Raw genomic sequence first — 14,165 nt, 5'->3', positions numbered from 1 at the left:
ATGATATTTAAAGTAAGCCTTTTTGGGGCATATCTCTGTGTCTGTTAAATTTTTGAGATTTACTTTCTTAGACTTGTGTGTTATTTTAAGATATTTTATTGATAAGATAACAGTATTTACTTGATATCCATTCTCTTAGGCAAACAGACTTATTCAAATAATTTTTTTATGGCTCATTTTCTTCCCTTTTTTTTTTTAATAGGATACGAATTGCTGGAATTAGAGGTATTCAAGGTGTGGTTCGCAAAACAGTTAACGATGAACTTCGGGCCACCATTTGGGAACCTCAGCATATGGATAAGATTGTTCCATCCCTCCTGTTTAACATGCAAAAGATAGAAGAAGTTGACAGGTATTTAAAAAGATAGTAGTGTTGAGACTCTTACTTTTATACATATGTATGTGTGTTTGTTAGGATAAGAATGTTTTGTCTTTAGTACTCTGTAAAAAGTAGTCTCATAAAGTTAAATGAGTTTAAAAATATGTACCTTTCTGAAAAAATTTTTAGTCTGTGGTGATCACATTAGGCTTATAGTAGACTACACAATATTACTCATATACTTAAGCCTTTCTTTTAGAATAAGTTTACAGTTTATTTGCCACTAGTTATTGAATATTCAAATTGCCGTTTTAATGAATACTACTTAAAGTTACAAATGTGAGAAACAGAAATTATAACTTTACTTTTGTTAATCTGAAAGATCCAGCATACTTTTGCACAGGGAGTTAGAACTAACCAAAATAATAATGATAATGATAATAATAGCTACCTAAACTGTATTTTATTTTTTCAACAAAATGGTTAGACACTGTTCATACTTGATTTGTCCTAAGATATTTTGGAATTGAATATTGTTTTGGGATTTATGCTCATTTTTTCTTTTTCCCCTAGAACATTCACTTGCAGTTAGAATTCTGTACTTTATTCCACTTTTTCAAATACTAGAAGCATGCTTATCCCCCACATTTGTGTTGCCATACACACAGATAATGAGTTAATAAATGAATAGTCAAATATTATAAATAATATTTTTAACATTTAATATAAATAATATATTAATAAATATTTCAGAAGCAATATTCTCCAATGGCTTATTATCCTGACTTTCCTGGTTCTTGCAGTTTGAGGAGAAAAATTTGAATCAAATTTAAAAGTGATTCAATCTGTAGTTCTACATTTACATTTTATTTATGATTTTAGTGATTATATGTATAGTAGCAACATAAAAGTAGTCTAGAAATGATATGTAGTTGATAACTGTATGGTAACACTTAAACATTGATGATAATTTACAGTAATTACAAAAAGGATTCATGCTTAATTCCTTAGATGTGACTGTCTCCAGTTTTGGGAACCTTTCCTAAAGTGTGAAACTTGATGTATTTTAGCACTATCTGTATTTTCCTATTCTTGGTAGGTACTGTAGCTGAGGTGAAAGTTTCCTTATCTCAAATATTTACTATTTAAAGGATCACTAGCTAGTTGGGAACCCATTTTCCATAATGATGGCTCTTGAAGTCCAGGATTAGCATAAGTAAAATACAAGAAACAGCTCATTGGTTGTCAATTCTTAAGAAATTACATTTTTTCGTGATATAATCCCAGTGCCACATATACATTTTTAGAATTATTATTCATAAATTCATTAGCCTAAAATAATGTTTCAGGATGTGAATAGAATATTGTCTGCTGAAGACAGCTACATATACAGATATTCTAATTAGCTTTTAAATTTTATTTTTTATTTACAGGCTATGTCATAGTTTTTCACTTTATTTTTGCCCATTTACAGTTAAATTAAGGATACCTAAAGACGGTCTCTGGGCCCTGTGTTCTTTCTAAGATTTTGCTGTAAATATAGAAAAGTTGAATGAAAGTGAATAGCAAGCTGCTGAGTATAAGAGACATTCTGTTAGAAATAATTTGCACAGCCAAGTTTATTTCTTCAATTTGAAAGAGTGTATGATTCATTTTGGCGGTGTTAAATTCATGAAATTAGAAGTAAGCTTTATATTTGCTGGAGGATAAAAAGAAAATGCCATTTTAACATTTCTAAAAAGTAAAGTGTATTGTTTATTAGAACTAATATTAAAATTCTTGTGTTTTTCTTTATTTCTCATTCTTTTTTAGTCGCATAGGCCCTCCTTCTTCTCCTTCTGCAACTGACAAAGAAGAGAATCCTGCTGTGCTGGCTGAAAACTGTTTCAGAGAACTGCTGGGTCGAGCAACTTTTGGGAATATGAATAATGCTGTTAGACCAGTTTTTGCGTAAGTAGTTTTTCCTGGTTATTTGTGACTTTGCTGTATTAATTCTGTGTTAACTTATTTATAGAGGACAACTACTTTTTTACTTGCATGAGTGAGTTATTAATGGAACCAGTGTAATGTTGTAGAAGTAATACAGGACTGAGTCATGCATGATATGTTTGAACAGTGGTTCAATTACTTAATTAGCTTTTTCCCTTTAAGTATGAAGTATAATAATATGTTTAATATCATGGGCATTGTTTAACTTGAGTATCTATTTACAGACCTTGAAATGCGTATGTGCAGTGAAATATTTAAACAAACAGTGTCTAAGCATGATGTATCTTCTTCTACTAACTTTCATGGTCAGTTTTTCCTGGTCACTGGCTTCTATTTATTAGCTGTCTTTTTGCCATGGCTGGGCTGCCTTAGATCACATTCCCATCCCTGAGTAAATTCATCTTTTACATAGTGATTAATCAGAGCAAGAATATTAAATATCTCATTGGTACTTTCATGCTCTCCTCCCGGCAAAATACATTAATGAGCTTTGAGTTTCTCCCCGTAGACATGATCTCTCAAGCCTTGTCAAGCCGTTGTGTTTCTAACTCAGTCACCAGATGATAGATCTACTATAAAATATTCTATGTAATTTCTAGACGTTTTTGCTAGTCTTTCTTTTGTTAAAATTCACCTTGTCCTTTTCTCCTTCTGACTGTAATAGTGGATTTATAGAATATATACGGTATTCCTAGTGTAACATCCAGAATTCTTTAGGATAGATGGATGTTCATAGCCTGGGGTTCAAAGTTGAACCTTAGTTACAAGAATCTATAAATCACAAAATTATATTAAAAATTAGAGAATCATTAGATTTTCAAAGGGATCTGTGTTTCCTCCCACCTCCAAAATATTGAGATCTACTGTTTAAATGTTCTGTAAACTTATGGAAATGCTACTAAAAATTAATCAGAATTATGCCAAATATACCAAGGGCAAATTTATTTTTTTAATATCCAGCTAGACATGCTGACTTAACATCAGAATTCCATTTTTTTATCTTAATACTCTTAGAACTAATCTATAAGACCTTAAAAATCTAGAGAGCCAGCTTGGAAGAAAGAATTTACCAAATAAGCTGTACTTGAGTTGAATAACATGAACTGAGTTATGTTCTTTTCTATATAGAACTTAAAATTTCTGATCATGTATTAGTTGATTAAATTAATCTTAAGTAAACATGTGATTACACATTAGCTGTTTAGTTAATTAAATATTAAATGCCCTCTGCAAGTGAGGTGCCAGATATTTTGGGAATATATGCATTAATAACAAATTTGATGGGTGATTGACATGTATAATATTTATAAAATATATGGATTATGAGAAAAGGAAAAAAGTGCTCTAGTAGTTCAAAACAAATAATTCATGTCTAATTTGAGAATTTAGGGCCAGTGTCTTTTTTTTTTTTTTTTTTTTTTTGAGACAGAGTTCGCTCTTGTTTCCCAGGCTGGAGTGCAATGGCATGATCTTGGCTCACCACAACCTCCGCCTCCTGGGTTCCAGCGATTCTCCTGCCTCAGCCTCCCGAGTAGCTGGGATTATAGGCATGCTGGCATGCCTGGCTAATTTTGTATTTTTAGTAGAGATGGGGTTTCACCATGTTGTTGAGGCTGGTCTCGAACTCCCAACCTCAGGTGATCCACCTACCTTTGCCTCCCATGTGCTGGGATTACAGGCATGAACCACAGCACCCTGCCAGGGCCAGTATCTTTTAATGTAAATGAAGGTAGTTATCAGAAACTGCTCTGGAAATTGTATTTTATTTGTAAAGAATGCTTTTGTTTGACGTTGAAGTTGATTTTTAATTTCAATTATTATTTGAGTAAAGAAAATCAAGGATTTAAAATAAATTTTGAATATCATATTTTTAATCAACAGTAAGTACAAGACACTGATAATGTTGGCTGGAGTGTTGTATATAGTTTAGGGGTTACAGTGACATAAGAGGGAAAACATTTAGACTGTACCATAGAGATCTTAAAATTTTATATTTAAGTTTATAGATAATCAGTGGAGACCTTAGCTCAAAGTATAAAGTGGCTCAAATTTCCCTTTGAGAAAGTTAATCAGATAGGGCTGTATAGGACAAATTTGAGCCAGGACCAGTATGTTAGCAGGTTACTGTAATAAAATTCTTGACAAGTATATTTGCGAACTCTAAGTAATTGGTAGCATGCTTGAAGCGGTAAATAAAGTTTGTTTTTCTGCCTCTTAGCAGATAAATATTGTATTGGACAATATTTAACTTGACTATTGGGTAAGAATCCATAAGATCATGATAATACAGGTCATATTAGCATTAAATATTTATTTTATATCTTCTGAGAGTGAAGATGGAAGAATTTGACTCAATTATAAGACATAAACTACCCAGTTTATCAGATTCAGGTTAACTGTGCATTTGTTTTCTGCATTTTGTTCTATAAATTTTCTGAATGTGTTTGTATCACTGCCTCTGTCCACTTTATTTTAATTAGTGGGTTTCATTTCTGCCTTCTACTCTTCATTCAGGCTTCTTCAGAACAGGTAGCCATGTTCAAATGCTTCTTCGAATGTATAGAGCCTAGAGCATAGTATGTAACACATAGTAGACCTTAATAACCATGATGATTCAAGAGGGATTTCATGTCTTTTGTTTTGTACCATTTCCATTTTTAATGACCCAAAAAGTAATTATTACTTTCAAGGAAATATAGGTCATATCAGGATGTGCCATTTATTAGTTGTATGAACTTGAAAAACTCATTCAACCTCTCTGAGCTCCAATTTTTTCACCTTTGAAAAGATTTGAATGCATGCATTAAGTGGTTTATTTATATATTAAAATAGAAGCTACCACTTATCAAGTGCTGCCGCGTCCTGTGACTATGCTAACCTTATATACTTTATCTTACTTAATCCTTTTACCCTATGAAATGGATGTTGTTATTATCCCCATTTTCCAGGTCAGAGAACTGATCGTTAGAGAAGTCAAGTAACTCACTCATGGACAAGGACATATAGGTAGAAAATGAAGTCAGAATTCAAATTCTCATCATTTTATTCCTGAACCCATGGTCTAGATTAACCATTAAGGTTGATAGTATATGCCTAGCATAAAGTATATTTTCAACAAATGATAGCTATAATAAAGCTGGCTTTGATGTGGAAGGACAATTTTTAAAATTTAATTTTGATATAGTAGGTGAGAAGTAGATCTGGCAATCTGTGAATATAATCTAAGGCTGTTCCCCTGGTGTTTTCCAGCCTCATATTTTTCCTTCCTTCACCCTCTTTCATTCAGATTTACTTGTTAGTTAAAATTACCCTTTGAGAGAAGTAAATTAATAAATCACAACATTAAAAAAACCAGTGAATCAATGAATATTTGTTGATTAAATGTTTATGAAACTATTTCTGGTCCACAGCATTGCTTTAGAAATAGCTTTAATTGCAACATATATTTCATGAAGTTCATTAATTAAGATTTAAATTGAAATCTTGCTTTTCTTTTCGGTAGTATTCTCACTATTAAGCTTTTCCTATTGAGGTTTCTAGAGGAAGAAAGTATAATAAAATAGAGAATTTTAAAGTAATTTTTGTTATTTGCAGGCATTTAGATCATCACAAACTGTGGGATCCCAATGAATTTGCAGTTCACTGCTTTAAAATTATAATGTATTCCATTCAGGTAAGGTTTGATTAGCTATTTACTATATATAAGTAATTTTGGTTCTGTATAGATAAGCACATTATCAAACATGTGGAAAGCTGTAGGATATAAATCATTGCTCTTAATTTAGCTCTTTTGTCTCATACATTTTATTTGCTACTTATTTTCTTATTTGCTAAGATGAAAAGATAGATCTAATAACAAGGATAACTAAGTCATTCTGTCATGGTTCCCCTCAGAGCCAAGGCCAGCACAGACAAGCTTCTTGACAGTCTCCTGCTATCCCCTGATTCATTGAGGGTGTTGTCTTTTAGGGGTTCTGAATTGTCACAGGGATATCTGATCTCATAGCCTACCTTTCCTGGATGGCTCCTAAGCTTTATATCTAGTCTCCTATGTATACAACCATTTAAATGAGTAGCTTTGGGCACTGGAGAGCTGAAGATGTGCCTGGGACTGCTGCTGGCCTCAGTGTGCACTCACCTTTCCAGATGCTTACCTTCTTGTGGAGTTTAGACTAAGGGACTTTCCTTTCTTGTCACTTTATCTGGATATCAGAAAGTCTTATATATAGCTGACCCTTGAATAACGTGAGTTTCAACTGTGCAGGTTCACTTACAGTATAGATTTTTTTTCCCAACAAAATGCAGATCGAAAATCTATTATTTGTTGGATTCAAAACCCCACGTATATGGGGGCTGATTTTTTTCCTCACAGGGCCAACTGCAGGATTTGAGTATGTGCAGATTTTGGTATGGAGTGGGGCTGGAACCTATCCCCAAGTATATCAAGGGATAGCTATAGTCTAGTATTTTACTCTTGTGTTATGACAGGGTTTGACAATTTGGGAAACCATGTGTAATATTTCTGGAAATGGTAGTATATACTAGAATAGAAATTTCTATTTATTATCATTGTACAATTAAAACTTTGGATAGCTTTGATTGTTTTAATTGCCGTTTACCATAAACTTGGTGTAGGTATCACTCTTAGGTAATATTTCACCCTCTCTCCATAAAACAAACTAGCTAGTCTTGACCAGGATTTATATCCTTAAGGGTTTACATAGACATAGTTTCAAATATAGTAAAGCATTTGTGGTAAAGGGAAAATATTTTACTTAAAGCCTGTCTTTTATGTTTATGCTAAATTTATTTCTTGAGGGTAACAAGATGTGATTAAGAGTTGTACTCTGAGATCAGACAGAATTCACTTTTAGGCTCTTCCTTAAGAATTTCTGCATGACCTTAGACAAGTTACTAAAACGTGCCTTATTTATACTGTGAAGGGCATGGAGTAATTGAGGTGAACCTACCTCCTAGAACTGTTTGCGTATATAATACATATAAAGTACTTAGAAGAGTGCCTGCTTCTGGTCACTTCTGAATGAAATGCTCTTTTGTCGTCATTGTTATTATGTTCAATGTTATAGTCATATATTAGCTCAGGAGTCACCAACTGAAAAGTAGTAATAATAACTAATACATATTAAGCATTTGTCATATAATAGACACAATTTGGGTGCTTTATACAAATGAACTCATTTAATTGCCCCAAGAATCCTATGAATAATTGTTATTGTTTAAATATTATAGATGAGAGAAACTGAGTTACAGGGAGATTAAATAATGCTCTCTTAATCTGAGAGTTATTTAGCTGTTAAATCATAGAGTCAGAATTTGAACTTGGGCGAGTTTGACTCCAGTGCTTATGTACTTAACCACCACTGTATTACATTGTGTCTTAAAGCGATTCATCTGTTAGCATTGCTTTAAACTTCGGTGTAAGGGCAAATTTTACCATAGATAAATGAAACCTCAGTACACGTGACTTCAACATACTGTATAACATCTTCGCACTTTTTCTTCCTTTCACTCCATATTCTTTTGTTTAATACATGATATCGTTCTTGAGTTGTTCTTTATAAGTAGAATGAACACATGCCCTGGTTTGCTTAGTGTACTCATACTTTATAATTATTGACAATACCTCCTTCACTCTCTGCAGTGTCCTCATTTGGACAATAAATCAAATGGCTACTCTTACCTATAAAGGCAAACTAATAACTGCACAAGGTTCACACATCAGAAGTGTGCAGCTTCCTGGACAAGAAGTTCAGTTTCAGGTTTTGTGTGTGTCTTCCTGCCTAACATTCATCTATTTTAACATAGCTTTAAATGAAAAAAAGTAAAGATGAAAACACAAACTTAGTTTTTACCTTGGGTGGTTTTAAAAGTAGATGTGTATTATGACAAAAATTTGAGAAATACCTAGAGATGAAATCTGTTACTTGATAGAGAAGGAGGGAAACTTTTTGCTTTTGAGCAGAGTAGCCATTATGCTTAGGGCACTCCTGCTTCTTATCAAACCACACATTCCAAAGGAGAGAAAGTAACCAGCCTGAAAACAGGGTGGGGGGACCTGTCTGAAGGCAAATGCAGACAGGGAGATTGAGAGCCACAGGCGCTTTTTACAGCTTGGTGCTTGATAGTAGACTGATCCTTACTCATGGGTGTAAGTGTAGGTTTTAAAAAAACAAAACTTAGCTACTCTTCCAAAAAAAAAAAATCTATTCACTGGAATTAAAAATAAACATTTTTTTGGCTATTGTTTTTCTGTTTTAGGCCCCAACATCATTCACTATGGTTGATCAGATATATTTATATGTGATAAAATTGCCTTTGTTAATTGTACATCTTTTGATATCTCCTTGATTTAAATTTTGTCAGGTACACATCGATAATATTTTCATTTTGACACTAGCTCTTGATTAGGCAAGTGTTTTGACTGTTTAGATTTTTAGGTGTCCATGTTAAATAGTATTTATCCAGTTTGGGTATGGAAAAAATACTGTGAATGTCATACTTTATGTTTTTTACAAAATTTTGTACTATTATCAAATCAAAGTGTAGAAATGCACTTTGTGAAATTACAGAGAATATAAAGATAATAAAAATTTCTCATAAATCGCTTTCTCAGAGGTGGTCAGTATTAATCTTTTTATATATAATTCTAATTTACTGTTTAAAAACTAGATTGAGTTTTATTAAACATAGTATTGTGCAGTATGCTTTTTTTCACCCAGAGTGTCATAAATATTTTCCAGCATCTGTGTTTATTCTTCAAAAGAATGACTTTGTATTGTGGCTATTTATTGTCTCATAACATTACCACCAGTCACTAATTGGACATTTATGTGTCAGGTGGTTTTTTTCAGTCTTAGGAATTCTGCCAAGGTACATGTACTTGTTTATACATCTTTGTACTGTTTTGTCTCATTCAGGCTCAGTATTCTCACCATGTGATCCAGGAGATTCTAGGACACCTTGATGCTCGTAAAAAAGATGCTCCTCGGGTTCGGGCAGGTATTATTCAGGTTCTGTTAGAGGCTGTTGCCATTGCTGCTAAAGGTTCCATAGGTGAGTGCCAGTAAATAAAATGTGCATTAATCTGGTTCAAAGTGTTCTTTCAGTAATTATAGCAGTGTATGAAGAACTCTTTAAGAATATTTCTATATGTTTTTAGATGTACAATAATTTTTTCTTTTTGAAATTTGGGTTTGTGCAATTATTTTCAGGCTTCTTTAGTGCACAGTTAAGTATTTTCCTCCACATCAATTCCTCCTCCCTTTCCTTCTTCTAATAAAGGTTATTGAGTATTCACTATATACTGAACATTGGGAGAATGCAGAGACAAGAAACTGATAGCGTACTTGTGATTAGACAGCTCCACCTAATACTGTAATATGTGGCAAGCTTTGATCACATATCACAAAAAAAGCCAGGGTTTATAGAAGGGAGGGAAAATGGATTAGCACAAGCAAAAATTTTTGTGGCCCTTTTTGGGTAGAATGTATAGTGTTAGTTTAGAAGTCAGAGAAGTGGCTTTAAAATTAAGTCGTAGCCAAATTGTGGACATATTCCTTTATCTGATTAATAGTCCTTAAAGATTTGCTGTAATCTTCATGAGAAATGTGCTATAGGATAATTTTTCTGGCAGCAAAATGTAGGGCACATTAGAAATAACAAGTTAAGTGCCATTGTATCCATGAGGGAAAGAACTTGCCCTTGCATGGAAGCAGCAGGAATAACAATGTCAGGTTGATAGGATTTGATAATGGGGTAATGAGAAGAAGGGGTAGTTCAAAAATTATAATATTATACCTACATGTAACTACAAAAATGGAATAGTGCATATTAGAAATACAGAAGTTTGAAGGAGAATCTGGTTATGGTTTCTTTGCTTGAAACTCAAAGTAGATATATATTATGTAATGATGTAGTCATCCCTCGGTATCTGCAGGGGATTGGTTTGAGGACCCCTGAGAATACCTAACTCTGCAGGTACTCAAGTTCTGTGTATAAAATGGTGTAGTGTTTGCGTATAACCTATGCACACCCTCCCATATACTTCACATCATCTTTCGATTACTTACGATACCTACGGCAGTGTAAATGCTATGTGAATAGTTGTTACACTGTATTGCTTTTTTTTTTATTTATTTTTTTATCGTGGGTTTTTTTTCCCCCGAATATTTTCAGCCCATAGTTGGTTGAATCTGTGAATCCAGAACTGCAGATATGGAGGACCAACTGTATTCTTTTGTTCTTTTATTGTCAAATAAAGGTGGGCATCTTGGATATGAATTTTCTATTTTATCTTGTAACTTAGAGAGATAAAACAGGTTATTTAATTGCAAAGTTATTTAATTGGAAATATGAAATAAAACATAGATGATACATTGAATCATCACATTGATTGATGTCTACTGTGTGTTAGGTACTGTGTGCTAGGCGCTATACATTTGAAGAGGCATTTAAACATGGCTACCTGTCCTGAAGAAGCTTGAATCAAGAGTAAAAGGCAGAAGTGAAACCCACTAACTAAAGTGGACAGAAGCAGTGGTAGAAACATATGCAGAGAATTTATAGAACAAAAAGCAAGAGAACAAATGCAGTTAACCTGAATCTAATAAATTAGGTAGTTTCTGTCTCATAATTGAGGCATATTCTCCCTTCCTCAGTCTCAAAAGATACAAAATAAATATTTGATGCTTCTGTGAGCTATATTATATAATTTCATGGATTCTTACCCAGAGGTTAAGTTAAATATTGTCCTAGTACACATTATTGTGAACAGATAAGATTAAATAGGTAGAAAGTTTTTGGTAATTCTTGTATGCACATACACGTTTTTTAAGGATGGAACCAGAGATTCAAACAGTGAGTTACTCATAAATGCCCAGTGTTTGTTGGTATAATGAGGGGGCTTTCTTAATTATTTCTCATTTACTCTTTTTTAAAAAAAAGAAATAGTTTATAAATTACTATGGATTTTTGACTAGAAAATTACAAAAACAATTTGTGGAGAAATAAGATAATTGACCTCAAATATGCAATACTAGAAACATGTATCTTCTCACATAAGTGATCCTTTATAGGTCCGACAGTGCTGGAAGTCTTCAACACCCTTTTGAAACATCTGCGTCTCAGTGTTGAATTCGAAGCAAATGATTTACAGGGGGGATCTGTAGTCAGTGTCAGCTTAAACACAAGTTCCAAAGACAATGATGAGAAGATTGTGCAGAATGCTATCATCCAAACAATAGGTGAGTACATTTCACTTTTCAAAACTGTCATGTAAAATAGTGATATACAAAGCTCTCACATAAAGTCCTAGACTATTATAGTACATTTGTCAAAGATGAATGATAGCCTAAACTTTTGAAAACTTTATTTTCGAAAATAAGCAAGCGTGAGAATGGAACAAAGAACACTATGTTGTTCCATTAAATCTGCAGGACACGAATCCATCTACTATTAACATTTTATGGCATTTACTTTTTCATTTGCTTTTACTCTGTCTTTCCTGCATCTCTTCCTCCCTTCTCTCTCTCCCTCTCTGTTTCTTTCTCTCCCTATGTGTGTCTCTTTGTGTATGTATGTATATGTGGGAATACGCACATACACATGCATATTTTTTTCTAAACCGCGAGATACAAGAAGTGGCATACATCATGGCCTATTACTACTAAATACTTTGATGTATTTTTCCAAAAAATAAATGTATTTTTTAACATAACCAGAGTTAAATTGTCAACATCACTAAATTTAACATTGATCCAGTACTTGAATCAACCTTTCATATTTCAGTTTTATCAGTTAACCCAATAATGTACTATATTGACTTTTTTCCTTGAGTCCAAGATTCAGTCTAGGACCATATATTGCATTTAGTTGTAATATTTCTTTAAGTCCATTAGTCAGGAACATTTCCATTATGACATGGACATTTCTTAAGAGTAAAGTCCCCCTCCCACTTTTTTAAAAATAGAAAGTTCTTCATTTGGTTTTGTAATGGTGTTTCCTTGTGATTAAATTCAAGTTAAATATTCCTAGCTGGAATACTACATACGTTATATGTTCTTCTCAGATTAGCACATCCAGAGGTACACACTGTAACTTGCTCCTTTTTCGTTAAATTAGTTTTGATCACTTAAGGCATTATTATATTCCTCCACTATATGGTTTTAGTTTTTTCCATTGTAAATAATAAGCAACCTCTGAGAAGGCACTTTCAGACCATGGGGATATTCTGCTTTTCATCCAGACTTAAGGTTAGATTTAGCATTCATTCATAATTCTTGTCTGAATTAGTCTTTACCATGACGGCTGCAAAATGATGGTTTTTAAACTCTAGCACTCCTTCCAAAACTATCAGTTGCCTCTCAATGTTCTATTGTAAGCGGGAGCCCCCTTTTCTACCTCTCTATGTATGTAAGAATGCATGTATTTGTTTATTGGTATGAACTCAATGGATTTATATGTTCATGGTTTATAATTCATTACTATAGTTCATCATTTTGATGCTCAGATTGTCCCTGATTTGGCTCATGGGAGCTCCTTCAAGACATCCCCCAACCCTCCTGAATCTTTTTTTTTTTTTTTTAAAGCACTGCCTTACTTGGGTAAGCTGTTCCAGACGAATTCTATACTTTCTGCCCCAGCCCTGGAATTAGTCATTTCTCCAAAGGAGCTGTGGTTGCTTTTAGTGGGTAATAGTATTAGAGACTAATATCTGAATGCTAATATCTTGGACTTTAATATCATATGCTTTTCTTTCTTTCTTAAATTTTCCTTTTTTTTTTTTTTTTTGTCCTGACGATGGTCAAAGGACAAAGAGTGAAGAGCTTCCTTAAGAAAACAGCCATGAGAATTTACATTTCTGGAAATGAAATAATCTGACTGTGTATAAATACAAATTCAAGCAAGCAAGCTATTTTTCTCCTCTAACCTTTTTCTTTCAGTATTTTCTTCAGGATAGCCAGGTCATATTTTAATATAACCACCTGGTTGCTATGATAATTTCACAACTTCACAATTGTATTCCTGGGGTTTAGTACCTAATTTCTAACCTAATAATAGTTTCAATTAATAGTAGAGTCGTATATATATTTCTTCTGAAACTAGGCTTACGCCTTTTATCTGGGTAATTTTTTCACTTGTGGGCTACTTATTTATAATAATCCTTTGGGATACTTAAAGCAGAGTTTCTCTTGGTCATCTTGTTTTTAAAGTTTTATGGATATGCATACATGGATTGTGCATCTCCATTGACACCACCTATTTATTTATTGGACATATGCATACACCATTTCTTGTACTAGGGCTTCATGATACCTGGGGCTCTCACCTTGTGGAGGCATTTGTTGATCTGCTTGGAGTGGTACCTCTATTTCATCTAGCTGCTGTCTCATCACATGTCTAGAAATTGTGCTCATTAAGGAAAATACCCAGGAGTGTCTCATTCAACACACTAACACAGAGTAGGCACTTAAGATTTTGAGACTGACTGAAAAGACAAAATGTAATAAACTCCAGCGTTACCATGGAGTCATAATAAAGCATAGACATTCTAGTTATTGCTTAAAACAATTATTATTAATGTATAGTGAACCTCGCTTCTGTGGTGACTTTTACATTTATTGGGGTTATTTATAGATTTTTTGTGATATTTGAGGATGTTAAATCAGCTAATCTTGATTTCACAGAATCGATTTAAATTGCTTTAATGACTTCTAATTAATTCAGTGTTACTGTTTCACTCTAGAATATTTAATGTATTGTTTCTTAAGTATTTTATTATAAAGTGTATATACAGAAGACTCAAGCCATATTTCTGTGATACAACACATTCAGAATA

The 14,165-nt window shown here is 33.2% G+C and overlaps 1 protein-coding gene across 10 annotated transcripts in view; it reads left to right on the top strand.

Annotated features, from left to right (window-relative positions):
- Positions 1-14,165, top strand: part of EFR3A (EFR3 homolog A) — a 103,977-nt gene that overhangs the window by 51,033 nt on the left and 38,779 nt on the right. For all 10 annotated transcript variants that reach the window (XM_030938285.1, XM_030938288.1, XM_010380302.2 and 7 more), the window contains exons 6-10: positions 203-352; positions 2,132-2,269; positions 5,903-5,981; positions 9,247-9,382; positions 11,404-11,571. In XM_030938285.1, coding sequence (XP_030794145.1) covers positions 203-352; positions 2,132-2,269; positions 5,903-5,981; positions 9,247-9,382; positions 11,404-11,571 — 671 coding nt within the window. The remainder of the gene's footprint in view (positions 1-202; positions 353-2,131; positions 2,270-5,902; positions 5,982-9,246; positions 9,383-11,403; positions 11,572-14,165) is intronic.

This window comes from Rhinopithecus roxellana, chromosome 9 (assembly GCF_007565055.1).
Source record: "Rhinopithecus roxellana isolate Shanxi Qingling chromosome 9, ASM756505v1, whole genome shotgun sequence".
Taxonomy (NCBI): Eukaryota; Metazoa; Chordata; class Mammalia; order Primates; family Cercopithecidae; genus Rhinopithecus; species Rhinopithecus roxellana.
Note: the sequence above shows the minus strand (reverse complement) of the source record. Positions and strands in the feature narration are given on the sequence as shown.